The 15,722-nt window shown below is 39.9% G+C and overlaps 1 protein-coding gene across 6 annotated transcripts in view; it reads right to left on the bottom strand.

The window, feature by feature from the left end:
* Positions 1-15,722, bottom strand: part of RAF1 (Raf-1 proto-oncogene, serine/threonine kinase) — a 143,347-nt gene that overhangs the window by 15,914 nt on the left and 111,711 nt on the right. For all 6 annotated transcript variants that reach the window (XM_054976857.1, XM_054976860.1, XM_054976855.1 and 3 more), the window contains 8 exons: positions 11,918-11,945; positions 11,474-11,598; positions 9,359-9,476; positions 3,535-3,619; positions 2,792-2,968; positions 2,201-2,247; positions 1,237-1,355; positions 169-300 (listed from right to left, as the gene is read on the bottom strand). In XM_054976857.1, the coding sequence (XP_054832832.1) occupies positions 169-300; positions 1,237-1,355; positions 2,201-2,247; positions 2,792-2,968; positions 3,535-3,619; positions 9,359-9,476; positions 11,474-11,598; positions 11,918-11,945 (831 nt within the window). The remainder of the gene's footprint in view (positions 1-168; positions 301-1,236; positions 1,356-2,200; positions 2,248-2,791; positions 2,969-3,534; positions 3,620-9,358; positions 9,477-11,473; positions 11,599-11,917; positions 11,946-15,722) is intronic.

Genomic DNA, 15,722 nt, shown 5'->3' on the forward strand with positions numbered 1-15,722 from the left:
TTTTAAAGTTCTCCCCTCAAGATCCACCATCTTTATAAGCAGACTGAATTGAGTTTTTTTTTCCTTTTACATGGCATTTTTGCCCTATTACAATCTGGCAAAAATCTGTTTCTGAAACAGTATGTTTACTCCTCAAATACAAAGCATTACATAGAAAATCTCTCTTACCTGGTCTCTGTTGTTAATATGGGAATATGGTAACTCTCCCGTCATCAGTTCATACAGTACTATTCCATAAGAATAGACATCAGATTGGAAACTAAATGGATTACTGTCCTGCATTCGGATCACTTCTGGTGCCTTTGTAAGAACAAAAGTAGGTTACAAATTGATACCTGAAAAAGAAACTTTGTAACAAAGCAACGGGCAATAATTTAACCCAGAGTTAAGACAACTGATCTGGAAATAGTAGCTCAAAGAAGCCCAAAAGGGAAGAAACCATTAATGTTGTTTCAGCTTAAATAAACTATAATGTTTTAGTCAAGTTCTTGATATGACAGCACATGCTTTTTTATATCACACAGAACTAATATTCAATTTAAATTGAAAGATGTTACAGGAGCAGAAACTGTGAGAAGTGGAACAGAAACATTTTAAAATACAACATGCAGCAGCAACCTCCAAGACCAGAGCTGTCAAGAAATAACACTGAGACAGGTGCTACTCTCAGTCACAGACCCATTGTGTAAGTTTGACTAGTCACTCTCAGTGTTGCTTCACACGTTATGAGAATCAGCAAGTATTAGCTGTATGCTACACTAATGAAGGTATTTTAAATCATATGTACACACAGGAACAGCAAGCAGAACACATACAGTAAACATACAGAAATATGGGTTTTTTTCTCCCATATTACAGCTACACAAAGTATACAAATATGGCCAGATGTAAAGCAGCCTTCCTTCATTGGAACACTAAGAAAGCAGGTCTAAGCAGATCTACTCAGAGAACTACTCAGGCCTATTCAATGAGGCTTACTCCCATGGAAGTACAGTTAGGAATGCACCATAACATACCCGACTACACAGGGATTCAAGGATAAGTGACAGAATATTTTAGATCACTCTGCATGTTAAGAATTAAAAACAGCAACAAAACCCATAATTTGTCTCTGTTCCAGGCAGCATGTATTTTGCCTAATGCTGGAAGAAGGCTTCAAACTTTGCTCAGTGGAATAGTAGGATCCATTCTAATAGCAGGTAAATTATAAATATTCTGCAACACACTAGTGCTTACCATCCAGAGAACCGATCCAGTAGGCTGTTCCACCTGCTGAGAACCACTCCATCTGGATTTTACTGTTGCTAACCCAAAGTCTCCTATCTTTACTGTACGATCCTCATGAAGAAATATATCTACATGATTGTTAAGGAACAAATGTGGACAATCATTCAAATTACCATACACTGTCCTTGCATTCAGACCAACAGTTCCATAGGACTGTTATATGGTTTATTATGTACAACAATTGATGCACTTTAAGTGGCTTATAAATATTCAAGACTAATGAAAATAGGATGCCATACCCCGCCTAAGCTTCCTCCTTTGCCATCTTTCTCCCAATCATTTAGCACTATCAGACCATAGTCTCATTTCACAGGCAGAAAGGGGATGGCTTGTACACTACAAATATTGTCCCTATGACAGCTCTGGATCAGGACCACAATCAATGAACTATCACAAGCATTTTATATATCATGAATCAAGTTTAAAAAATATTTTGTTATTTGAAGTTTTGTCATGTGAAATAAGATACATCTCTTAAGCAGCAGACATTTTTAGTTTAAGTGTAAAGAGTCAGTTTGGTGTAGTGGTTAAGAGCACGGGACTCTAATCTGGAGAGCCAGGTTTGATTCCCCACTCCTCCACTTGAAGCCAGCTGGGCTAGACACAGCTCTCTGGAGCTCTCTCAGCCCCACCCACCTCACAGGGTGTTTTGTTGTGGGGATAATAATGACATACTTTGTAAACCGCTCTGAGTGGGCATTGTCCTGAAGGGCGGTATATAAATCGAATGTTGTTGTTGTTGTTGTTATATTAGTAATAGGTGATGTGTGCAGGATTATCTGCCAATAGAACAGTATGTGGCAGAAACTTATCTCACAAAATCATCACATCATACTAGGAGCACCTGGCTTGTTTTCCATATGGATCAAATGAAGAGAGGCAAATAAAATTCCACTGAGTAACAAAAGGATACTATTTGATTTCATGTCTCTGTGTATTATATTCTTTGCATGCAAGTAGCTGTAAAAGAATTTGATCAATATAAATCTGAATATATTTTCAAGGAAAAAAGACTGTCAGTAGGTTACAAAGACATCTGTTTTCACAAACGATAATTTCCTTAATTATACAAATTTAAATTTTATACTTGATCTTTATTATCCATTTAAATTAGAGAGACTATTTTATCAATCCAGAATGAAGCAATAGTATTTTTGCACCTCAAAAGTTTTTTTAAACCTCCACTTTTCTCTGAAAAAATGTCCAGTTTCTACTACTTAAACAGGAAGAATAATTCACCAAGTTTTAAAACCACGTTTGTTTGAATTTCATCTACAATCATTTTTCTCAAGTTTTCAAAACAGTTCCTTGCCATCTGCAAATGCCTGTTTGGCAAAAGTGTAACACTTGGTCAAATTACTTCGTATGGTATTTGCACTGGGATAGGAGTTGCTTCCCATTAGTAAGGAATGACCCACTCCCTCAGGACCACCGCAGAATTGTTGTTTTCCCCAACAGCAGCTGTTTTCTCTTTTCTGTATGTGTAGCATTTAAGTCTACTCACTCCATTCCTTGTGCAGTCTGTCTTGCAATATCAATACGCTGTAACATCTGAAACTTGGTCTCCTGAACATGCAGGTGCTTGTACAGACTACTCCCCTCACACCACTGTGTGACAATAGCCAGGTTATCTTTTGTCATGTAGCCCATGAACAGCAAAATATTAACATGCCGGGTTTTTCTGGTAGAAAAAAATGAATGCTGTTAATGAACTTTTAAAGAACCAGGAAAGAAGTAAAGCCTATCAAAATGTACAATCCTATACAGTTATACTATGCATCTAATACTGTATATTTATAAGTAAGTCAGCACATGGATCAAGCAAGAACAAATCTAGCAGGAAATACTGCATGGCTAAAATCTAAAGATTTTTCATCCTTCCCTTTCAGTTGGAACCCCTCTGAAAATCCTTTGTAGTGGCATTTTATGAAGTATGACAGAGCATATACAGAGACTACTCTGGATTCCAGCCAACAGCTCTGACGATTAACAAGCACTCATCATAGAGGCAACTTGACAAGCACCAGATATTAATTATAGTAAGTATTCCTGGATAAAGAAGGACTACAATCTTGAACATAAAAGATCCAATACGGCAACCCAATGGTCTCCCTGTTCTGCTTGTGTTTACTGTCCACAGAACATCAAGCAACAAAGTTAATGCAAACACGATCAGCTATGGCAGACAAAAGCAGAATCATGGTGATAAAATTACTAAATGAGTATTTAGGTACAGTATTGATTTACCTTAGCACAGCAACTTCGTTTCTAAAGGCTTGAAACTGTTCTGGAGTTGGATCTATAACCTTTAATATCTTCACTGCTACATCTCCTGTAAGCATAATGTAAACATTATAACTTTAATGACAAGATGGAGCTCATATGTATAATAGGTAAGAGAAAGCACTAATATTTTAAAGTCTGACTGAGAGAACCATAAAACAAACCAAGATATGAATGCCAAACTCCCTCCTCCTCTCCATTTATGATTTATGGATTTTTTAAACTGAGAGCCAGTTTGGTGTAGTGGTTAAGAGCATGGGACTCTAATATGGAGAGCCGGGTTTGATTCTCCACTTGAAGCCAGCTGGGTGACCTTGGGTCGGTCACAGTTCTCTGGAACTCTCTCAGCCCCACCCACCTCACAGGGTGATTGTTGTGGGGTAATAATAACACTTTGTAAACCGCTCTGAGTGGGCATTAAGTTGTCCTGAAGGGCGGTATATAAACCGAATGTTTATTATTATTATTATTATTATTATTATTATTATTATTATTATTATTATTATTATTATTATTATTATTAAATGGCTACCCTGTTTCCTAACCTTGTCCAGGATTCCAAAAACTACTCTACTAGTTCCACAAACCTGAACATTATCTGTATTTAATGAACAGCAGTCCCTCCCTCCCAAGATCCCATGGCAAACCACTTTTAAAAATGAACATTCAAAAGCAGTTGGTACTAGGGATCAAGAGGTCTTTTTTAAAGTTTTAAAATTCTGCAAAGCCTGTACAAATTCTGGGCAGCTAAACTGCTCTCTAGATACCAGCCACTATTCTAAGCCTTGTATTCCTGGAAATACTTCTAGACTTCAAAGCTATTTCTTACATCACACTTTGAACCAGTGTGGTTTACAGGTTAAAGGGTTCATCTAGGTCATAAAAGTCACTGTGGTTTAAAACCTCTCTGCCATGAAGATCACAGAATGACCTTGGGCAAGTCATTCTCTCTCAGTCTGACCTATATTAGGATTGTTGTGAAGACAACAGGGAGGAGAGAGAGAGCCATGTACACCACCCTGAGAACATTAGAGGGAGGATGGGATAAAAATCGATCTATGCAGAGAGAACAAATGAACGACCAGATTGAAGAACACCAAAATGCCATGATACGAAGATGCCTTTATTAAAACCATTACACAAATCCTTGAAAACATCAGTTTACTTACAATTGAAAAAAATGCCATCTTATCATATATTTGAGATATGATATTCCGGGAGATAGTTTCAAGTGGGAAGCTGTGTTGGCCTGTAGTAGGAAAGCAAGATTCGGGTCCGGTAGCACCTTGAAGGCCAACTAGATTTCCATGGTATGAGCCTTCAAGAGTAAGAGCTGACTAAAGAATAATTTGGGACAGTTCTGCCACTGCCATCCTTTTTTTTGGACTGGGAAACATTCACACACATTCTCTGTGATGGCTACCATCTTGTGGAAGAGGCTGCTTAAGGTCAAGAAGGCCCCCAACAGTCCTATCACTCTGCAGAATGTGCGAAACCAGAAATGCTCAGGAGGGCATTTTAAGAGGGGATTAGAACTGTAACACAATGGGACAGTCCAGAAGGATACCTTTATAATGGAACAGAGTTGTAACTTGTAAGTGCACTGCAATGATTGTTCTTGGTATTATCCTGCTTTTACTGCATTGTCATCTATTTACTACATTTTTTCTATAGTATAACTTGCCATAGGCAGTTTGTTTTTCACACTATCTTAATTCTGTACTACTGCATTGTCTTTGCTGTATGACCACATTGTTTTTATTTTGTAACCCACTTTGAGTCTCTGCAAGAAAGGTGGGCTACAAATAAAATAACTAATCACTTCTAGATCCAGAGGAGTTAGCCGTGTTAGTCTGTATTAGCAAAATAGTAAAGAGTCCAGTAGCACCTTTAAGACTAACCAACTTTATCGTAGCATAAACTTTCAAGAGCCACAGCTCTCTTCATCAAATGCATCTCTTCGTCAGATGATTGGTCTTAAAGGTGCTACCGGACTCTACTATTTTAATCACTTCTAAATTGGCACAATGCTTACCAGTGACAGATTGTGACAATGTTGTTTGACAAAACACAAGAGAATTAAGATGAATAATAGCTACTAATGTCCAATAGGTTATGTAGGTCATATTCATATGAGGGTTTGTGAAGACTGCAGCTTCCTGGAAAACCCCTTTCCCCCAACTGATTTTCTTTTCCTGATGCTCCATAGATATGTTGTATGCATGGGGGAGGACCCTTATAAGCATTTATTTGAGAGCCCCACGCTAGAGGCACAAGCCTCTTGATATGAGCCAAAAAGCAAGAGCACAAGGGCTCTTGGCTCATGGCTCTTAGCCTGGGGAGCTCAGCCAGGGCCCAGCCATTGCACATGACTGGAAGAAGGTAGAGAACTCCACTGGCTACATACTGAGAGACGTACGGCTGGTTAATGCCAACATCAATGTATCATGGTTGTTGGCCAGGACTGTTGCATGGTTATGGTTGGACACTAGCATGTTAGATGTGATGTCTTTGTGTTGTGGGGGGAATCTCTACCTAGAATAGGATGTAGGGTGAATGCTTCATTCCAGTGAAAATGGGAGCTGGTAGATATGGGGATGGGATTTATCAAAGATGGCTAATAACCAGCAAGGATAATGATGATGATGATAACTGCACTTATATACCCCTCTTCTAGACAGATTAGTGCCTCAACAAGTTAATGTTATTATTATCCCCACAATACAACTGGGGAGCTGGGGCTGAGAGGAGTGGCTTACCCAAGGCCACCTACTGAGCTCATGGCAGTAGTGGGATTTGAACCAATTGAGTGCTGATTCGCAGCCAAACCATTTAACCACTGTGCTACAGCAACTCGCTGCCTATTTAATCTCCATAGCATTCCTAGAGTTGATGATGCAGAGCCCTCTTCTTTCCTCACCATCTCTATAATCTTATGCAATGCCAAGTTAGCGAGGCACAAAACAGCACTCCTCACCAGTTGCTGCAGAAAGAGGAAACTGACCTGACTTGTATAATGAAGACGTGGTTTTCAACAGCTTTTTAACACAAAGTAACAAATTACTTTGTATTTTCATCAACAGCTTTTTAACACAAACAAATCAGAAGGGGCAAAAAAACCCCAAACCCACAGCCCAAACCACATACTGCTGGATACATTTCCAACATCACAACTGTATCATTCAAAAAGATGGCAACACAGTCCCAGAATTATAAATGGCCAAATAGTGCTCCGGCTGTCTTAAATATAGCACATTCTGTTTTCTTCATGTAAGAAGGATTATATCCTGGGAACATTAAGGCAACTGAGGACATATCTTTAGCTTTGCTGTTAACTAGGGCTGAAGACTGAGTAGGGGCAGTAGGACCTAAGTTCTTTCCTCCAACCTTTCCATTGTATGTATTTAACATCTCCTTATCCTGGAGCTTGTTACTGTCTGACCAACCATGCCTTTGGAAACAAACTTGGATGCATTTTGAACGTAATTTTTAGAATTGGGGAGTAATTAAATCTGCTAATTAATGCTGTTTAGGAAGTGGCTCTGGCTCAGTGGTGGAGTATCTGGCTTCCCATGGTTTAATCCTCAACATCTCCAGTTAAAAGAATCAAGAGGTGATGCAAAAGGCTTCTGCCCAAGTGCCCAGAAAGCTGCTGCCTGTCAGGTTAGACAATGCTGACTTTTGACAGACCAGTGGTCTGACTGCATGACAATGTGTAGATGCAACTCTCAATAGGGGTAAACAGAAAGGGAAGCTTGTATGCAGCAGTTTCTGCAAATCTTTGTCAGGTGGTTCACGGTAGAATTTTACTTTCTTAGGAACTCCTTAATATTTTCCTGCCTGAGTCTTGTTTTATTCTTTCCAATATTTTTTGGATCCTGCCATCGTTAATGAAGTGGTTCAGAGAAGCAGAAATAAAGCTTTGGGTTGCATGCAAAATACTATAAATATCTGTCAAGCACCACAGGGCCATGTGGCTATTACTGTTCTGTTTTATTTCAAGGAAACTACAGGGGGCACAGAGACACACGGAAGAAGAGCTATTTAAGAGTCTTCCATGATGGCAAAGAACATCAAGGTTTACCAGCATTTGAAACCAAATTAATGTCAGTGTGATTGTCTGCCGCTTCCCTCCTCCAACTAATTCTAAGATATAAGCATGTTAATGTTGCCTGAAATTGGCTATTTCTCATCAAAAGAGAAACTTCAATTAATTTAAGTTTCAAAACAAGCCTGGAGTTCAGCTTAATTATCCTTAGCTTACCTTAAAATTTGCTTCCAATCCTTAGCAGCTACCATAACATTTTAATAAAATATGTTGACTTGAGATGCTTCCCTTGACCCTGCCCATGTGATTAAGACAAGGGGGAAAAGAGACATTTGCTAAAAACAGTGGTCGAATGGTCTGACATTTTTCAGCCTCTTCCCTCCCTCCTTTCTCCCACCCTAAGTGGGTGGCAAGCAGAGAGCAAGCCCCTCCTCTTCTCTTTCTAGCCAACCCATACCACCCCAATGCCTTGAGTTCTAGTTTGGCATGCTTGGACTGAAACAACTTGCCAGGTACTGTGGGAAGGGGGGCTGAGAGGAGAAAAAGCAGCCTTGCTCCTGAATGTTAGTTGATAGGCAAGTAGTCAGCCACAGAGAGGGGATAGAGGGAAATTCTTCTCTTTCCTGGATATGCAATTTATAAATGTAACACTCACTTTCATATTTAAGGAGAGAAGCTAGAGTTTGTACTTAAAGCACTAGAAGTACAAGTCTCAGTGGCCTAATTCATATGTTCATAATTGTAGTGCTAAGATGGAGGTGACATGTGTTCCTGCACCAACCAAATACAGACATGTAAGTTAAAGTGAACTAGAATCATAACCTGAACTGCAGGATTTTCATCCAGTGGCACCTTAGAGACCAACAAGATTTTCAGGTTAAAAGCTGAGTCAAAACTCTTCTGTTACCATAAACTTTAACTCTCAAAAGCCTATGTCCTGAAAATCCTTTTGGTCTCCACAGGGCCAGGGCACTAAAATCCTGCTGTTCTACTGCAGACCAACAGGGCTACCACCTGAAAATAACCTGAATTGTCTCAAGCCATCTCCTATTGTTGTTTTTAAAAAGTATGTTCCTCAGAAATGCCTTCAGGTTATTTCAGGTGGCCAGCAAGTTTATTTAGAATATTTTTATTCAGCGTTCTATTCCATGTTTTCAAGGCAGTTTACAACATTTAAAACACAATAAAACTAATACAAATATTCAGCTGTAACAAAACACAACCAACAAAGAAAACAGCAAAAGAATCAAGCTCACATATGATTTATGCAGCTTGAGAGAATAGCCAACTTATTACATCATGCATTCAGTTGTAAGGCAGACGGCCAAAAACAAGGATGCGGGAATGTTCCATGAGGCACACTGGTTGTTCAAACAAAGATAAGACCTATTTTCATTTGTTTTTTCCTTCCTCTTTCCTATTCTTTAGACATTAGTAGAAGTAATATGTGAAACAGCAATCTTGGAACAGCTCAGAAAAAAAAGCTTCTGAACGTATCACCCATTATACTGAACATGCCACCTATTCCAGCTACTTTTATTCCTACTACGCAACTTAGAATAAATACAACCCTTCCTGTGTAGTATACTATTTCACCAAATGCATACTTAAAAGGTCAGTTTTTTGCACATATCTATGAATTAGAAGTAAAACTGCACATAGGGTCTCAACTCCACCCCCTGTAGGCAACTTTAATATTGATTACTTTGGAACAATTATAATAGAAATATAAAAGCTTACCATGCCATTTGCCCTTGTAAACCGTCCCAAAGGAGCCTGACCCTACTCTGGTTGAAAGCATAACTTCACTTGCTTCTATTTCCCAATAATAACTTGAATCTCTCTGTCCACGAGGTCTCTAAAAAACAATAAAACATTTACAGATAGCATGTCCTGGAAAACAAATTTTAGTGATTCATATTAAAATATGAACCAAACAGCTTATTAGCAACATCCAACACTTATCTAAATCTGTGTAGTACATACAGTTGCAAGCAGACTTTAGAATGTCAGCAAAAATGAGGTAAGAAAAATTAATGAACTGTGCATGCTTTGTTCAGAAGAGTGGCATACAGTTGGAGAATAATCATGGGTGTAACTTCCAAGAATATTTTACTTCTCATATTAAATATAAACTTTAAACATCTCCACTGTAACAGATGAATTTTAAGAAAGCTTCTGCAGCAAACAAATGCTTAACCTAGGGTATTATAAATGATACTACCACAATGTTTGTAAGCATGGTTTCTTTGGGCTCAAGAGTATGATGGAAAGAGTAGATATCTGATTGTGATCCTAAGCGTACATATCTCAAAGCAGATTCTACCAAACTCACCCTCTTCATCTGTGAGCTTATGGTCAGAGAGCAATTTGCCAATGATATTAGTTTGGTTGCACTAATGTAAATCTGAAGGTATCTGGATTATTTTCAGAAATTCACACTACTTGACTATAGCAACAATTAAGACTGAAGTACAAAAATACTTCTCCAGTATACCATGACCATTTCAAGCTTTCAAAACTGATGCCCACACCCTTATTTTATTTATTTAAAACGTTCTTATGCCACCTTTCCACCCAATTCAGGGTCCCCAAGTAACTGAACATTAACACAAAAAATCAACACATTAAATCATTTCAAACATTAAAAACCATTTAAAACACAAATATATAAAAACCAAACTGGGCATCTGCAAGAATCACAAGAGGAGATTCCAACCTCCCCACCACCACAGCTGCCCCTACTTTCGCTGGAGCAGCTCTCCCCCGCCCCCCACACTCAGCCCAACTGACCCCAGCCTTGGCTCTCCCCAGCCCACCTGACTTCAACTTTACAGTGGCGGCGGCAGCAGCAGCAGCAGAGATTCCCCTGCCAACTTGACCAGGCACCTTCCTTTCTGCCTGACTCTGATCATGGGGGCGGGGGAGAGATTCCATCCTCCCCCAGCCCAGCTACTCCTAGCTTCGCCTCATGAGATCTCTGATTTTGCAACCTGATAGCAGCTCGGCCTTCTTTGCCACTCCCCACCCCTGCTGACTTTTGGCTGAACACCTGCCCCCATCTTCTTTTCTTTACTTTTTACTTTCCTCTACATGCTGCCTACACTGGGCCCTTCCCATTGCCAATGATGATAATGTTAGAGGAAATGGTTAGTGTGTGTTGTGTATGTGAAAAATATTGTTTGGTTTGGGGGGTTAAACCTCCCCCCCCCCCATTCTTTTTAATGTACTCAGATTATTCTGCAACCTTGTAGGGATCCTGAAGGTTGCAGAAGCATCTGCTTTGACACCAAATGGCCCTGATCCACAGCTTTAAGGATCTTCATGGGCCGCTTGGCTATTAGATATACGATATTTAACATAATATAAACACAAAAGAATACTAAAAGGGAAGACTCCTGTCCCCATTCTCAGACTGAAGCTGAAAGGTATCTCATGCAACTGCACAAGTCAGCACTGATCCTGTCACTGCTAATGTAGAGTCCAAGTCAGAATGGATGTGAGGGAGTCTATCTGCAGTGTTGAGCAAAACAATGACAGTGGGTTACAGAGCAGTCCACCTCCTTCTGTAGGCCAGAACCCAACAGGTCCCTGACCACCCAGAAGAGTTCCGCAGGTCTACCTATCTGTTCTCTGTATGTTTTTACTAAATTGTTGTTTAAAATTTAAATTTAATCTGTTTTAAAATGTTGCTTAATTTTTAAAAATGTTTTAATGTTTACCATCTTGGGGACCCTATCTGGGTAGAAAAGTGGCATACAAATGTTTTTAATAACAACTTGTGTGTATACAGTGGTAGCAGAGAAATATTTTCACTCTCCCTAAACATAGTTTAACAAATACTTTGATACTTACAATTTTTTTTTCTTGTGTGTTAGATGTGGTAGCTCTCTCTCTTTGGATTGGAACTGGTATTTTGGGCTGAGACCATCCTGTGGGACTTGTATTGTTGGGACTTCCAGATATAGCAGAGGGTGATGCTTCACATAATTTATAATTTAAAAAGGAAAATAAATTTACTAATTTCATAGCACATAACATTGGAGGAAAGCCCAGATTTTTGCACGCACAAAGTTATATTTCTACATCTGAAGTTAAAAGCCTCAGATACAGGAAAGGCCTACATGAGGCTCTGGAGAGTTGCTGCCAGACTGAATAAACTATAGGGGCTATATGGTGCAATGGTTTGATTCACTGTAAGGCAGCTCATGTGTAGTCATAAAACTCCATGTAGAAATTTTTGAAATTTGCAAAGTAGCTCCCAGAATATCCTAGTTACCTTTGTAATGAAACACTCACCTGATTCACTGTGACTACGAATAGCATCCTGAAACAGAAAGAAATGGTATCAATACTTCAGCAAAATTTTTGTGGGCAGTAGAAAAGGGATCAGAAAAAAAATCAGTAATGAGAAACTGACTCAGCAGCTTTGATTCACATAACCAAAACATTCTTTTTTTAGAAAAGGTGTTGGCTACTGTATACTATGAATCCTAATGTTTGCTGGAGCTAAACATTAAGTGTACTTAGTTTTCAAGGAGCCTTTCATCAAGACCTCATCCAATCAATCCCTACAGCTTTTATGGGAGCATAGCATTCCATACTACTAGCTACTACACTTGTATGTCAGCTTTGTGCGAAATATATCTTTCATAGCCTGCTACATACAAAAAATGCCTTTCCATTTAAGAAAATTACTGCCTTGAAATATTGTCGGGATCTGGAAGTGTAAAAATTTCAGATCAGTGGAAACTCTGGGCCTCCACAATACCAGTGCTGCAACTGAGCTGGTTTCTCCTCCCCTCATGTCATGCCACACATGCTTCCATGTTAACATGCACAATTTTGACATAAGATACATTGATATTGTTCCCCATCTGCCTAATTTAATGATCCAAAGCACAGCTTGGATAATCAACAGAAAAGCAAGCAATGAAATAATTCACAAGACAAAGCCATGTTAAAAAAAGGTTCAAAAAATGATCAGAAGCTGCCAGGAAACCACATATAGGCTGCTCTCAATTCTTTGGAGGGAAAGTAAGGTACATATAAAGAAGATACATAAACAAAATTAATGACGGTTTATACATATTTATAATTAAGCTAGAAAAAATGGCAGAATATAATATTTAGAACTGAATATAAAATATTCAGCAAGTTAAGAAATACACATTTTTCGTGAATTATTCTGAATAGATTCATTTTGAAAAAGACCAAATGGGTACAGTTTCCAGAATGTAGCAAAGAACAGTTCTGAAATATACAGGGATTAGGGTAGGTAGCAATTCCAAGATGCACAGAGACGTGTCAATTAACCCTTCTGCTTGTATTCTCTTATACAATGCCAAATTCCAATAAGGCAGTGTTTCTCAACCTGCAGGTCCTAACCCAAAAGTGGTTCCCAGGCTCTTGCAATTTTAATGATTTGTGAATGCTCTTTTTTAAAAGCAGATTCCCATACTAAGTGGGACACCATACCTAAAAGGCTGGGGACCACTGAAAAGGTACCCTATTTCAGGGGCAGAATTTTGGGATGCATGCTCTGGAACACATGGGGTAGTCTCTGGAACTTAACTAGTAAATTTAAAATCTGTAGTTGTTGGGGGTTTTCCGGGCTGTATTGCCGTGGTCTTGGCATTGTAGTTCCTGACGTTTCGCCAGCAGCTGTGGCTGGCATCTTCAGAGGTGTAGCACCAAAAGACAGAGATCTCTCAGTGTCACAGTGTGGAAAAGATGTAGGTCATTTGTATCTACTCAGGAGGGGTGGGGTTGAGCTGAGTCATTCTGTAAGAGTTTCCCAGGGTGTGGAATGCTAATGGCGGGAGGCTTCACTGTATCCTGAGGAGGTTCTTTTGCATATGGATTGGTGCTTGATGTGCTAATCTTCTCTGCAGGGCTATTGTCGGGTGTGGAGTGTTTTGTTGGCCTGGTGTTTTTCAGAACTGGAGCCCATGCTCTGTTCATTCTTAAGGTTTCTTCTTTCCTGTTGAAGTTTTGCTTATGCTTGTGAATTTCAATGGCTTCCCTGTGCAGTCTGACAAAGTAGTTGGAAGTGTTGTCCAGTATTTTGGTGTCCTGGAATAAGATACTGTGCCCTGTTTGAGTTAGGCTATGTTCAGCCACTGCTGATTTTTCAGGCTGTCCAAGTCTGCAGTGTCTTTCATGTTCTTTTATTCTTGTCTGGATGCTACGCTTTGTGGTCCCGATGTAAACTTGTCCACAGCTGCAGGGTATACGGTATACTCCTGCGGAGGTGAGGGGGTCTCTGCTGTCTTTTGCTGATCGTAGCATCTGTTGTATTTTTCGGGTGGGTCTGAATACTGCTTGAAGGTTATGCTTTTTCATAAGCTTTCCCATCTGATCAGTAATTCCTTTGATATATGGCAAAAACACTTTTCCTGTAGGTGACTGTTTTTCCTTGGTTGTTTGATTCATCCTGGGTTTGATTGCTCTTCGGATTTCATTTCTGGAGTAGCCATTTGCCTGAAGTGCGTGGTTTAGATGATTAATTTCCTCATTGAGAAAGCGCGGCTCACATATCCGTCTTGCACGATCCACTAATGTTTTCATTATGCCTCTTTTCTGTCGGGGGTGGTGATTGGAGTTTTTGTGTAAGTACCGATCAGTGTGAGTTGGTTTCCTGTAGACCTTGTGACCTAACTGAAAGTTTGCTTTGCGGATGACCAAGGTATCCAGGAATGAGAGTTTTCCCTCACTTTCTTTCTCCATTGTGAATTGTATGTTCAGGTGGATGTTCAGGTGGACAACATCCACCTGAACATACAATTCACAATGGAGAAAGAAAGTGAGGGAAAACTCTCATTCCTGGATACCTTGGTCATCCGCAAAGCAAACTTTCAGTTAGGTCACAAGGTCTACAGGAAACCAACTCACACTGATCGGTACTTACACAAAAACTCCAATCACCACCCCCGACAGAAAAGAGGCATAATGAAAACATTAGTGGATCGTGCAAGACGGATATGTGAGCCGCGCTTTCTCAATGAGGAAATTAATCATCTAAACCACGCACTTCAGGCAAATGGCTACTCCAGAAATGAAATCCGAAGAGCAATCAAACCCAGGATGAATCAAACAACCAAGGAAAAACAGTCTCCTACAGGAAAAGTGTTTTTGCCATATATCAAAGGAATGACTGATCAGATGGGAAAGCTTATGAAAAAGCATAACCTTCAAGCAGTATTCAGACCCACCCGAAAAATACAACAGATGCTACGATCAGCAAAAGACAGCAGAGACCCCCTCACCTCCGCAGGAGTATACCGTATACCCTGCAGCTGTGGACAAGTTTACATCGGGACCACAAAGCGTAGCATCCAGACAAGAATAAAAGAACATGAAAGACACTGCAGACTTGGACAGCCTGAAAAATCAGCAGTGGCTGAACATAGCCTAACTCAAACAGGGCACAGTATCTTATTCCAGGACACCAAAATACTGGACAACACTTCCAACTACTTTGTCAGACTGCACAGGGAAGCCATTGAAATTCACAAGCATAAGCAAAACTTCAACAGGAAAGAAGAAACCTTAAGAATGAACAGAGCATGGGCTCCAGTTCTGAAAAACACCAGGCCAACAAAACACTCCACACCCGACAATAGCCCTGCAGAGAAGATTAGCACATCAAGCACCAATCCATATGCAAAAGAACCTCCTCAGGATACAGTGAAGCCTCCCGCCATTAGCATTCCACACCCTGGGAAACTCTTACAGAATGACTCAGCTCAACCCCACCCCTCCTGAGTAGATACAAATGACCTACATCTTTTCCACACTGTGACACTGAGAGATCTCTGTCTTTTGGTGCTACACCTCTGAAGATGCCAGCCACAGCTGCTGGCGAAACGTCAGGAACTACAATGCCAAGACCACGGCAATACAGCCCGGAAAACCCCCAACAACCATCGTTCTCCGGCCGTGAAAGCCTTCGACAATACATTAAAATCTGTACTTTGCAGCAACACATTTGTGTGCTGTGGCTTGCACTTGGCCAAAAAGTAACAGGTTACCCAGCACTTCTTTAAAGCCATCTGAACTCTTACTGAATGCATATATAATTTAAACTCCAAATTTCTAAGAA

This window comes from Eublepharis macularius, chromosome 4 (genome assembly GCF_028583425.1).
Source record: "Eublepharis macularius isolate TG4126 chromosome 4, MPM_Emac_v1.0, whole genome shotgun sequence".
NCBI classification, from domain to species: domain Eukaryota; kingdom Metazoa; phylum Chordata; class Lepidosauria; order Squamata; family Eublepharidae; genus Eublepharis; species Eublepharis macularius.